The sequence below is a fragment of the Haemaphysalis longicornis genome, unplaced genomic scaffold (genome assembly GCF_048455015.1).
Source record: "Haemaphysalis longicornis isolate Haplotype H1 unplaced genomic scaffold, Haemaphysalis longicornis Haplotype H1 scaffold_6, whole genome shotgun sequence".
NCBI lineage: Eukaryota > Metazoa > Arthropoda > Arachnida > Ixodida > Ixodidae > Haemaphysalis > Haemaphysalis longicornis.
Genome location: NW_027526407.1, coordinates 211657349 through 211669483, shown reverse-complemented (window position 1 = coordinate 211669483; position 12135 = coordinate 211657349). Strand labels below are relative to the sequence as shown.

Sequence of the window (12135 nt, the reverse complement as noted above, 5' to 3'; positions counted from 1 at the left end):
GTGTTTCCATTTCTGCGCAGGGCGGCGGGGGCGGCCCATGTTACATCTTTTTCGCTCGTCGCTGCCGCCCACAGTACCTGTTTGCTGCACTTATTACGTCGCCGCCACCACATGCTTCGGTCTCTTTAATATTGCCTTGCATTATCCCCAACTTTGTTACAAACTCAGAGGTTTTCGCTGCTGTATGCGCCTGACATGCCAGGAGTGACATCGCTTGTAGTTTTAGCGCGATGTTGCTTGTCTGCAAGATCGGTGCGTGACAAACAAGCGTTACCAACGCCACAATTCCAACGGCGCATGCCATTTCCTTCGTGGCTACCGTGGCTTGCGAAGAAAAGATCGCGGGTGACCTGCGATAGCTTTGCTTGAGTCAAATAAGGGAGCTCCGGCTCAACCGCTCGGAGTACTAACAATGTGACCTCGTCTGCAAGATCGGTGCGTGAGAAACAAGCGTTAGAACTGCCAGAATTCCAAAAATGTAGCATTGACTAGACACAAACCACAATTTTCATTGCCGGCTTACGTAGTTATACAATCATTTTAGACGATCGCTGACGTCCTGTCTGTATGGCCGAGTGGTTACGTCTTCGATTACTGTTTTGAGGGTCCGTGGTTCGAATCCTCGTCGGACGTTTTTTTTTTTCCTGATGAAGGTTTTACTACCTCTTCTTTTTTAAAACCATAGTAAGCGCCTGTTCCTTGCTTTAAATCACACCGACGTTTCCCACCCTCTTCTTAAACCCAAAGTAGTTCGTTTTCTCGCACCTCCTCTGTAGAGAAACCCGCCGTGAAAACAAAACCAAAACTAACTTTAAAACCTTCTTTACAATTTAAGTATATATGTCAGTTAGTTTACTTTTATTCGTTTTTGCGTTTAAAAACCTCAAATTCAAGTTATAAACACTTTTAATATTTTAAAAGCAGGAAGTTAATTACCAATAACACAATTTTCGTCAAACACAGAAATGCTGCTATTGCAGTCTGGCAACTATCACTCCCTTTTTGTGTGTTTGTTTATGGAGTTGGTGTTGTGCGGAGTGGTAGCTGGGGCGATTTCTTCAGTTTTATCTATTTCAAGCTTAAATCATAGTTATAAAAGCTTTATAGGGTGATGATTGCCCTTCCAACCTACGCGTGTGTTGAACACGCGGGAACGGGAAGAACGATCATCGCCTCAACGATCATCGCGCGTCAAAGGTGGATGACATTGCGTCCGAACAAAGTGTCGGTGTCCTTGAAGGGGGAGACGAGCGTGAAGAAGGATTTTAGGCGGGAAACGTCGTTTCTGCTAGGGTGAGTACGCATTTTTTTGTTTTTCTGTTCTTGTTCGGAACGAGTTCTGGTGCTTATGGGTCAGTTATTCGGTAGACCCCCATCTCATTTGCTCTCAGAGCCTATGCGATATAGCATACTTGTTTGGCGCCTTGGATTTACCAGTCTACCGTTTCCGCAGCCGTCAGCATCAATTTACGCTGAAGCTAGACCTTTGTTGCGATGCTCGCGCTGTAGAACGCGGCAGCTAATTATTTGACATCACGCAAGTCTCTTAAACACCGGGGCGTTTGTTTGTTATGTGTCTCTCAAACAGTGCCTTTGCGGCGACTGTTAATTCCGTGCAGTGCGCTTCGCAGCTATTACGCTCGCGAGACCGGCTGCCGCCGTCGCGACCCGTCTCGTGGTCTTCGGGCCGCGATATGCGTCGTGGTATGCGTGCCGTACTCGTGAAGCTCACATTCACATACGTGGAAATTGAAGGTGAAATGCGCGCGCGTGGTCTCGCAGGGGCGCCTGCCCACTCAACTCTATTTATATTAGAGAATCGAACTTGCAAAGGCAAGCTAGGCATTGAAATGGAGGAGCCTCAACTAGTACACACCAGTTCCGATTGAAAGCTAGGGATGCATATGGGCTGCTAGCAAGCGTTCCATGCAAATTAGCATAGCAGTGAGCTTTGCATATATCAGGCATACCCCACTCACAGAACCTGCGTGCCTAATAAATACATTACTGTGACCTAAATTTCAGTTTGGGTGTTGCGGGAATGTTCTTATTAGGGCCTTGGAGGTTACTCATTAACAATTAATAATCTGCTTAATGTAAGCATTCGTGGTTTGTGTGTGCTTTTCTTGTATTTCATCAAGTGCCACCACACTCACAGATTATGCACTTTCAGGTGCTGCTGCTGGCTGTCCAGGTTGGCTGGCTGGCTTTCAGTCCAGTTTCAAATGCTTTGCCAGGGCCCTCCGTGGCCAACTGACACTGCACCTGCTGTACCCAAGTACTGCCTGGCCTTTCCTTGGTGCTGGGTACGCTTTGCCGCCAGGAATAGTCAATCCTTCATCCATCATCTGGCCGCTTGGACCACCCGTTCAGAAGCCAGCGCATTTGCTCAACGCATCGGTCCAGGCACCGCTGCCACATCAGTGCACCCACTGATTATGTACTTTCAGGTTAGTTATTTCATGTTGGAACCTGTCATAATGTATACCTGTTAGCAGTGCTCTAGCCCCTGGTTATTTGAAACAGTTTCATGAAGCAGTGTTGTGCATTTTGAGTGTGTCATTGCTTAGCAGGGATATTGAAGCGAATGTGGGGCCAATGGCTAAAATGCAAGAATAGAAATTGAACTGACTTTGAAGCAAGTATCCGTATGTAATCAAGCCAAGCAAACATTTAGGATTTTCGATATGGTTTTGAATTTGCAATACAAACTGGTGTGGAGCTACTTTCCATTTTAAGTAAGCTTACAATATTATCTACTTCAGATCATACGTTTATTAATCACACTATACCGAAAAGTACATACCGCAGTCTGTAGATTTTGTCGGCACTTTTTTCGCAGTCTCTCATGACAGGCACTATTCTCAGTGATTGGAGGATAGCCGAGGTAGCACCAGTCTTTAAATCAGTGACGGTAGTTCACCATTAAATTTTCCTAACAAGCACCATACGCTAGGTCAAGGAACATTTCATCCGCTCTCAAGTTGCTAATTATTTATAATATCACATTCGAATATCAGCACGGTTTTCACAAGGGTTACTTGAGAATTTTTCGCGTACCCAAGCTGCAGCATAAGTGTCTGATTGATTTTCGTCGGCTTCCCGTCGATGAAACGGACCAAACATACCTCCAAAGAACAGAAACGTGCGATAAGGATTGAGCATGAGGGTGATTAAACAGCGCTTCCAAAAGCAGCGTACCACCGGGCTCATTCTGGCAAATTTGCCAGGCTCTAAGTCTGCGATTTAGCGCGACGACCCATTTACGGTGACACTCAAGCGACGCAGGAAATTTGTGCAGCCAATAGACTCCGCACATGCAGACACTTGTTTTGTCATGGTGCACTTCGCACGGTTCTTGCATGAGCACTTTGCGCTTACGCTGATTGTTGGTGCAGCCAGTAACGACGTAATCACGCCTGCCCGGACAAGTAGCTTCTGAACATCGCCAAGTAAAAGGCAATGACGGCAATTTTCCCAGAATTCCGAAAATAAACATCAATTGAGGATAAAAAGGTCAGGCGTCCTGCTGGCCGGATGAAACGTGGCCTCACAGGCAATGCCTGTCAGGACAAAGTGGTGTGGACTGGCCCGCCACCTTAGCGGGTTAGGAACAGAATTGATGGGCGAACGGGACACCTCTTGGAAGAATTAAACGTTCTCCTTAGGCACTGCTAAACTTGTTGCTGCTGAAATGCCAAATAAATGACACCGATTTTCGATGCCGTTCGGGGCGTCTGATATGGCACGGAGCAACAGCGTGGGACTCAGCGTCGCCTGCTCGCCCCGCAGTCCGAAAGAATTGGTGGCGCCCAGTGCAGGATGGAAATTCTTGTCTATCATGTCTGCTGCAAAATATGCCCATGTGGTCGAGATTTCGGCGCATGTAAAGATGCGCAGGTTGTCAAAATTAATACGGAGCCCTCTACTATGGCTCACCTCACAGTCTGTGTAGCGTTGGTGCATTAAACCCGAGAGTCAATCAATTATAATTTATGCTTCATCTACATTGAAAAGAAAACACTTGAAAATCTTTGTCCCCCAGGTGGAATCTCTGTCACCGCCACTGTATGTAATTTTATTGCACTCTTACCTTGCAGTCGTTTCCACCCAGATCCTGTGCATAATCGCTCAGCATTGGAAGCTCAGGCGGAGGATGGTCATGCGCTCAACATACCAGAACACTGTCACTAGAGCACCTCTCAAACTCTCGTACTCCTCAAGAAGTGCGCAGCATGCCTGGGGGGCACAGTAAAAACAGTGCCTCTTATCACACGCCACCACCACATGAAATATCGTTGCAGCTTTAAGTGCATAAATTTTCCTTATTCGAGCCACAGTCATTTGAAGCAATGAAAAAAAAATAAGGCAATCAGCGCGCGGAGGTGACAGACAGTGCAAAATTACCTTATCTGAGCCGCTGTCCGCACCTGTCCAATTGTCACGCTGTGCTAGCTCGCTGTGCTAGCATTCGTCGTGCAGCCTGCTTCGTGTCTGTGGTTGTAGGAGGCGTGAACAGCGCAGTGCAGAATTTCGAACCAGTAACAATGCTGGGTACTCCTTACGACAAGGCATTCGCAAACCCACAATCCTGCAGAAAGAACACCAGCCACACAAAAAGTTCCTGCTAGCACCACGCCGCAAACCACATTTCGCGTATGACCCTCGTGCACTGCTAGCCAATGAAAAAATGAAGGAGCAAATTGGCCTAGTTGTAACTAGGGTTCACTCTTTTCAATTTAAATAATTTAAAAAATCAATAACAGTCTGCTCATATTATTTTGCTGAATCGGGTCAGTTATTTTGCTGAATCGGGTCAGTTTGCTGAAAGGTCAGTTTTTTATGGATAGTTGCATGAGTCAGGGCAAGGCATCGTACTGCCTACTTTGTGTGCATTACAGCCATCTCACTATTTTAGCCACATAACCTTTCATCCAGATTGACCTAACAGCACCCAAATGGTTTTTTTTTGCCTTTCTACCACAAAGCAATACACCCACGGTGTACTGCAGTGGGCACTTGGCAAACACTTTAATGAATTCTTGAAACGCTTGTTTAAACAAGCCGAAAGCATGTTGAGGTATGCATGTTCACCCATAAAAACTAAAAATATACATTTAAATTAAATCTATTCGAAAAGAATTTTTAGTGGATCAATGCCAAAATCTGTAAATGAATTACCGTAATATTCTGAGAAATTGTTCATGGGTACTCAAACTCTTCATTGTCTCGATCCTGGAGTTCATGTTGGTTCAACTGTTTCGGTTTTATTTTCTGCTCGCAGGTTGACATTGGGGGCGGTGTGCTAATTGAGAAGGGGTACCTGGATCAGCTGGTGCATGCGTGTGCGAGTGGCCCTGGCAAATTTGCCAGGGCTCTTTTGCGCCATGTCTTCACTCCGGAGGAGCTCAAGGGGAAAACTCTCTTTGGAGGGAAAGGCAAAGCCCAGGGCGACGCTCCTACAAAGCCAGGGTTGGACCAGGTGCGGGTGAAGGCTGTGGTCGGTGAGTGCACATGATTTGCATTTAGAGTGCCAAGAACAAAGCTGTCATCTTTGTCAACTTGTAACTAATCACCCGTTTTTCTTCATGTGCACCGTGAGATCAGTGCATCCCTTTTATGCTTTTTGAGAAAGTGTATTTTTGCACACTTTTATTACTAATTCTGAGAACTTGCTGAACACGTTTTCATTTTTTATAGTAAATCATAAATTCATTCTATCTCTTGCAGGCTACACGGGCCAGAAGTTTCCAGGTGTGAGCGCCGGTTACATAAAAAATAACCTATCATCGCTTTTGAATCGGGAAATAAAGTAAAAAGTGCACGCTGAACACCTTGTTTTTCTTTTTGCATGTCTGCATGAGGCAGAATTTTTAGTCACATGACATGCACTACTGCCACACCATAAACTCGTGTATTGGTGGTGCGATAAAATGTAGATTCTTGTTCAACCTACAACGATCACAAAAACCTTTGAAAGAAATCGCAGCAGAAACACATTGAGCATTCGTGTAAAACTCAACAACATATCAACAGAAACGCATGGGGCACTCGTAAAAATCTCAACAAAATATCAACAGAAACGCATGCGGCACTCGTAAAAATCTCAACAAAATATCAACAGAAACACATTGGGCACTCATAAAAACCTCGACAAAATATCAATACGAAATTCAGTGGAGACTCAACGGAAAGGCAACAGAAACTCAATGGGAATTCGACGTAAGAAATTCAACGGAAAATCAATGAAACCACGGTGGCCACTTTTCCTGAAAAACTCAACAAATCCTCAACACAATCTCAACAGAAATTCTTTGGATACTCAACAATGTTTGTTGAGTGAATTCAACAAAATTTCTTATGAAACTCAACAATCATTTTTGTAAGGGTAGCCTTTACGGTTCCCATAACAGCCGCGCACTGGCCCACGTTCGCCGACTCATCCGTGGCCCCTTCAGTGAACCAGTGGCAGGAGTTCGTGCGGAAGTTCATACTACTTCAGTTATTAAGCCGTAATCTTGGACAAGTGTTTTTTTTTGTTTGGACAAGTCGTTCTTGTCGGGCAGGGCACGAAAGCACAAGGGAAAGAGCACACAATTTCATACTAATTTATACTAGAGGGAAATGTGCCGCCACTGTCTCACTGTCTAGGGGAGCCGCGCTTTGGCGGGCGTTCCGTCATGCAACGGGGAGGCACGTTCCACTTGTCCTTGGCATGGCTCATAAACAGACTGAAAAGTTGGCTCCAGCTGCAAATAAGCAACAATATTACTGTAGAAGGTTCATCGAATTGATTTTGTTATTTAAAATTGAACCTGCAAAAGTATTACTTTGTCAGTGATAATGAAAAAGCTTCATGAACGATGAACAATAAAAAATGTTACCCTTTTTTTGTTGCTATTGCGTTCGAGACAAAAAAGAAGCCATATGGTTAGCTAAGCCAAGTAAGCGAGGAACGTCCCTAGCGGCAATGGCGCCGCCTACGGCGGCCCGCGACTGCAGCGCCAGATTTCCCTCTAGTATATATTAGTATGAACTCTATGGGGAAGAGGGCAGATCGGTTGTTTACTCCGGAAGTTAATGGAGGATACGGCCGTTGCGGCTGTAGCAGCAAATACAAGAAAAAGCACTGACGATTACTATACCCCCTAATGGCAAATGTGTGCGCAGCGCAGAACAAATTTCGCAGTATTCTCGCTCACGGCGCACATCTGCTGCGTCTCAGGAAGTGACCGCGTGATCCGCGAACGAAGGGAGGCGCGCGCTACTCAAACGTTGTCTCGCAGCGTCTCACCTTGTTCGGATAAGCGACGAGCAGCGCCTGGCAAAAGTGTGCGGGGGAAGCAGTGAGAGATAATACGCCATAGCAGAGCGGACCATCCTCCGCCTCACACTTTCCTCCGCCGTTTTCTTCCGGCCTTCGCTCGTTCGGTTACGTCAGGGCCGTCGCCAGCCCTTCCGCCAAACCCCGCTAGCGACCGCCAAAGTGCTTCGCACTAAGGAGCCACAATTTTCCACCTGTAAGAATCAGAATTCGCGTTTTATTGGCCTCTGTAAAAGTGACTTACCTCTCAATGAGAAGCACAATTGTTCAAAATAAATATGATATCCTTCAGTTATTATTCATGGTATTTGGCCAGCAGTCAAAAGGACAATGAAGAACTCAATGAAGGACCTTCAGTGTGCACCCATGCGTCCATTTCTGGAATTTTCAGCCATAGGGCGACGCTTACATGTAATATACCGCTGTGTTCCCTCGTATGCACCGTTGTCTATTTTCCGCTTCACCGGAAGAACGACCTCTACTACAAACTCAGTGGTTTGTTTTTATTGCTCTGGCCATAGATTTTGCACGTATGCAAACCATTCACCATCGATGCGAACATACACCATCGAAAGCCAGAGGAGAACAAGGATTGACATTGCGCGTGCACAGAGTAGTGACGTCACGTCGCCCGGCTGCGCGATTGGGTTCGGTGGCGCTGCACTTGAACTTCAGCTTTCCCACTGTTGGGACTGGGCCCTCTCACCGCAGCCTCCACTGTTGGGAATGACTATCCCAGGGCGGTCGCCAAGGTTGTGACTCGCATCCAGCTCGTCACCGATGGTGGGAATCAGCCATCCCGACGCTGTCTCCGCTGTTGCGACTGGCCACCCGAGCGCAGTCACCGGTGTAGCGATGTTGCCTTGCTCCGTCCGCTATCGACGCGGCGCAGAGCCGAGCGAAGAAGTTCTCGAGCCGACGAAGAGTTGAAGTAACATTTATATACAGTATGTACAGGGTAAGCAAAAGTTACATCATTCGCACAAAGGCGACAGCACCCTTTCACTCGGTGCTTCCGAAGAGACTGGTGCCGGAGAGAAGCCGCCGAGGAAAGCCGACGATGAGAGCCTCCGGGCTTCTTTTATAGCCCGGGAGTTCGTTGTGGCCCCAAGAAGTTCGAAATGCTCCAATCAGGGCTCTCGCTGCCTGAAGTTTGAATTCCGACGAATGGTAGCGAAGCGGTGAGTCAGCTGCGCCGCCAATGGGGAAAGGGAGAGCGATGCCGCCGCCGTCTCCGTGACCTCGCCTCCGGGCGTAGCGACATGCCCTTGTTTGGGTCGTTCTCCGCTGAGAGATTCGGCCGCGCCGCAGCGTTTCGAGGTGCAGGAGTCGGCCGCGCCGCAGCGTTTCGAGATGCAGGATTCGGCCGCGCCGCAGCGACAAAGGGAGAGGCGTGACTCAGCCTCGCTGTCGGCGCGTCGCCTCGTGCAACGCCTTTGGGCCAGGCGCTCTGGCACAACAGCACCCCCGCCGCCAGACAATGCGCCGTGAAGACGAGCTGCCTCCACGTGGCTCGGATGCTGGGCGCGCTCGTTCGCCAGGCTCATCCAGGTACACCTCCAGTGCCCCAGGAAAAGGGCGACTCCACCAGGTCCCTCTCCATGAACGGGTACCGCCTGCCAGGTCTGGATCACCGGTACCTCGCCGTGCTGCCAGGTGTCTCGACCAGTTTCGTCCGGCTCCTTCGGTCTGTCCTCAGCACCGGTTGCTCATCGTTCTGGAGCTTGCAAAGAACCGACCGACAACAGGCAACACCAAGCGCAAGCAAGCACCCTCTGTCCTCTGTCAGAACACCAGACTCTAAAACGTGACAAACTGTCCTAGCTAAGCGTCTATCCCCAAATTTGGACCCTCTACACCAAGAGACCCATGCGGGACGTAAAACTCTTAAAAGAAGAACTCACACTAAGTGTCAAACGTAACACACGACATTAAATGATAACTAAGGTTGATTACTTGAAATCACGCAGTGCGGAAATAATCAACTGAGGCAGCAAATGAGGGCAATAATTTTGCTCCCATCTACCTGCTAAGATAAAAGCTGCTCACGAAGAAACGAAACGAAAGACACGGGGAGGACGAAGGTAGCCTTACTTAGAACGCCCGGCTTAGTGCGTCTGCGTTACCGGCTACAGAGCACGCAAACTTCTGCACTGCCCACACGACGCAGCCACATTCCTTTCCGGAATTACTTTAAGCCTCTTCCTTGCAAGTTAGCTTGCGGCTGAAGTACAACACTGGTCGTTCCCGGCCATTCGTATCCTCTTGGCATAGTACAGCTTCCATGCCACGATCGCTCGATCGCACTGAATAACGAACCTTTCGAAAAGTCGGGGACCGTTAGAACTGGCTCCTCGCTCAGGCTCGTTACAGCGCTTAAAACGCGTCCTCCTACTTTGTGTCCTTTCCACCTTAACTGGCTGACTCGTTGTAAGAGCATCACTAACGGACTAGCCAGTGTGGAGTAATCTTTAACTTAAGTCTAGCCCTATCGAGTCAAACCCGAAAAAGTCTTTATCTCAGACTTAGTCGTTGGTCGGCGATAGCTTACGACTGCGGCCACTTTGGTTTCCGACGGTCCGCGTCGGCCGCGCTACCACCGCCACATGCCTTAGTTACGTCACTTGGCGCAACCTATGCGACACTTTTGACTGACTGATAGGCCTGCTTTGAGCCTGCTCAGCACGACTCTTAAGTGCTCTACTTGCTCCTACCATGTGCTAGAAAAGCTGGCGACATCGTCGAGGTAATGGAGCGTGTACTACGAAAGGCAACAAAACACCCGATCCGTTAGTTTTGAGAAGCAATACTGCTCGTGTTTGAGTCCGAAGGTGCACATGACGGGACGGACTGTCCGAACGGGGAAACTAAGAACGCAGCGTTACAACTAGCTCTTCCCCACAGGCTAGTTTCGTCATTCGAAACGCGTTCTCTTTCCCCGGTCATATACAAGCCTCGCAAAGCTGACGCCCGTAATCTCGCGCGGAGCTGACTTCAAGGCCAACATAGCGGCAGGCACGCATGCCTCGCAACCGCGTTTCCGCTCATAGCAGACAGCTCTGAACGTTCGCTTTCGCCCTGTGCGTCTTCGCTCCACTGGCTTGAAATGCGGGTGAAAGTGCCCCACCTTGCTTTCAAGCAAGCCATCGAGAACTGGGGACAATGGAGAGTTCGCCTCGCAACGCTCGGCCACCTGGGTTTCCCCGCCGATGGGGATGGCGCAACCCGCTTCGGCCGACGGTGGCTCGACTAAGCTACTGCCGGAGCTTTCGGTCCGCTCGCCACTCGGCCTTCGTTGCTCGCTCGTCTCTCGTGTCCCGTTCGCAGGCTTTGCCACAACATCGCCAGAGTTAGAGCTCGCACCCGAAGGAACACCTTCTGTTTCCGGGTGCTCTAGCGGCTTCGTCTGGCTAGCCTCGCCGTCCAAACTTTCACGCGAAACCTCGCTATCTCGCGCACTGTGCGCGATCCTGTTGGAAGCCGTCTCTGAGGCCTCCTCTGATTCTGAGCGTTCTGCCGACATCGTTGAACCTGAGACCGACACATGAACGCGATCAGCGGACCCGTACGACCCTCTGTCGGACGTCTCAGCAAGTGCGTTATCTACTTTAGGTACGCCATTGCTCTCCGAGACGGCGGTACAGTCTCTGTCAACTTCATTCGCTACGAGTCGACTGTATTTCTCTCTCGGCAGCGCTTCGACCTTGAGCTCGTCTTCGCGTAACGGCTGATCGGAAAACGGTGACAACGTACTCTCCGTGTCGCCCGGCTCCGTTTCTCCACCGAAGGGTTTCACGCAACCCACCTCAGCCGCTGGCGGTTCGACTAACCTACCGCGACAGTTTTCGGTCGGCTCGCAGTTCGGGCTACGTTGCTCGGCGTCCTTTCGCGTCTCGCTCGCTGGGGAAGAGTCAACATTCTCCGAGAGCTTCCCCGCTTGCGAACTCGTAAGTGCCATGCCCTGTGCCATGCACTGGCCACTGCTCGCGGACTGTGCGCGCGTTTCGAAATCTTTATTTCGAAGCGGCTTCTCTGCCTCCGCGCCGTTCTCGCTCTCTTGGCTCGCTTCTCTGTCCAAGAATACGAGTGCGGTCGCTTCGCCTTTGCCCTGGGACGCTCCGTCTTCCGGCCCTGACCTCTCAACAACGAACCGCGGCCGTTGGTCCTGACTTCTCGGACCGCTCGCCTGTACCGTTGGACAAGTCACGCTAGGCGCCGGCGAACCCTGCCGGAACTCCGACTCTAGCCTCATCAACTCGAGCTGCCTTTCGGCTTCCCGTTTCTGCCTTTCAGCTTTTCGTTCCTGCCTTTCGGCTTCCTCCCTACGTTCCTGTGCCTCCTCGCGCTCACGGCGCTCTTTCTTTTCGGCTTCCTCGCGCTCACGGCGCTCTTTGATATCATCCCTGGCCTCATTGACTTCCTCAGCCGTTACGTTCTCCTTCCGCATGATCTCAAGGATCGCATGCTTCCGTTTCGCACGGCCTAGGTCAAGGCTCAGCTCCTCGCAAATTTCGATGAGTTCCTTCACTTTAAGGTCCTCCATCGTTTGCACTGGCCTCTTGCTGCTTACCCGCTTTAGAATTCCCTTGCCGTTCCTATACTACCAAGCTACTAGTAAGGCACGCGCAAGTAATTCTCTACGCTCCTTTGTTTACCTCTCGGCACTAGCTTTGGTTTCAAAACACTTTCTCTAGGCTTGAAACACTCAAAGCTATACAGTGCTTCACCCAGCCCTTCTCTAAACTACCATAACCTGTGCTAGAGAAGTCTGGTGAACTGAGAGAAAACGTCGAGCGCTTACCACACCAGGT

The 12135-nt window shown here is 49.5% G+C and overlaps 1 protein-coding gene across 1 annotated transcript; it reads left to right on the top strand.

Moving 5' to 3' along the window:
* The first annotated feature begins 2210 nt into the window (after nucleotides 1–2210).
* On the top strand, nucleotides 2211–5831 carry LOC144142195 (uncharacterized). Its single transcript, XM_077673564.1, has 3 exons — nucleotides 2211–2450; nucleotides 5285–5504; nucleotides 5731–5831. Exons 1-3 carry the CDS (start codon nucleotides 2226–2228, stop codon nucleotides 5814–5816), a joined length of 531 nt encoding a protein of 176 aa, XP_077529690.1. The 5' UTR covers nucleotides 2211–2225; the 3' UTR covers nucleotides 5817–5831.
* Nucleotides 5832–12135: the final 6304 nt, after the last annotated feature.

Excerpts from the sequence above, each read along its gene's own strand:
- LOC144142195 (XM_077673564.1), top strand. The coding sequence starts at position 2,226 with ATGCTTTGCCAGGGCCCTCCGTGGCCAACTGACACTGCACCTGCTGTA. Across the intron at positions 2,451-5,284 it reads CACTGATTATGTACTTTCAG|GTTGACATTGGGGGCGGTGT; the intron begins GTTAGTTATTTC and ends TTCTGCTCGCAG. Across the intron at positions 5,505-5,730 it reads GCGGGTGAAGGCTGTGGTCG|GCTACACGGGCCAGAAGTTT; the intron begins GTGAGTGCACAT and ends TATCTCTTGCAG.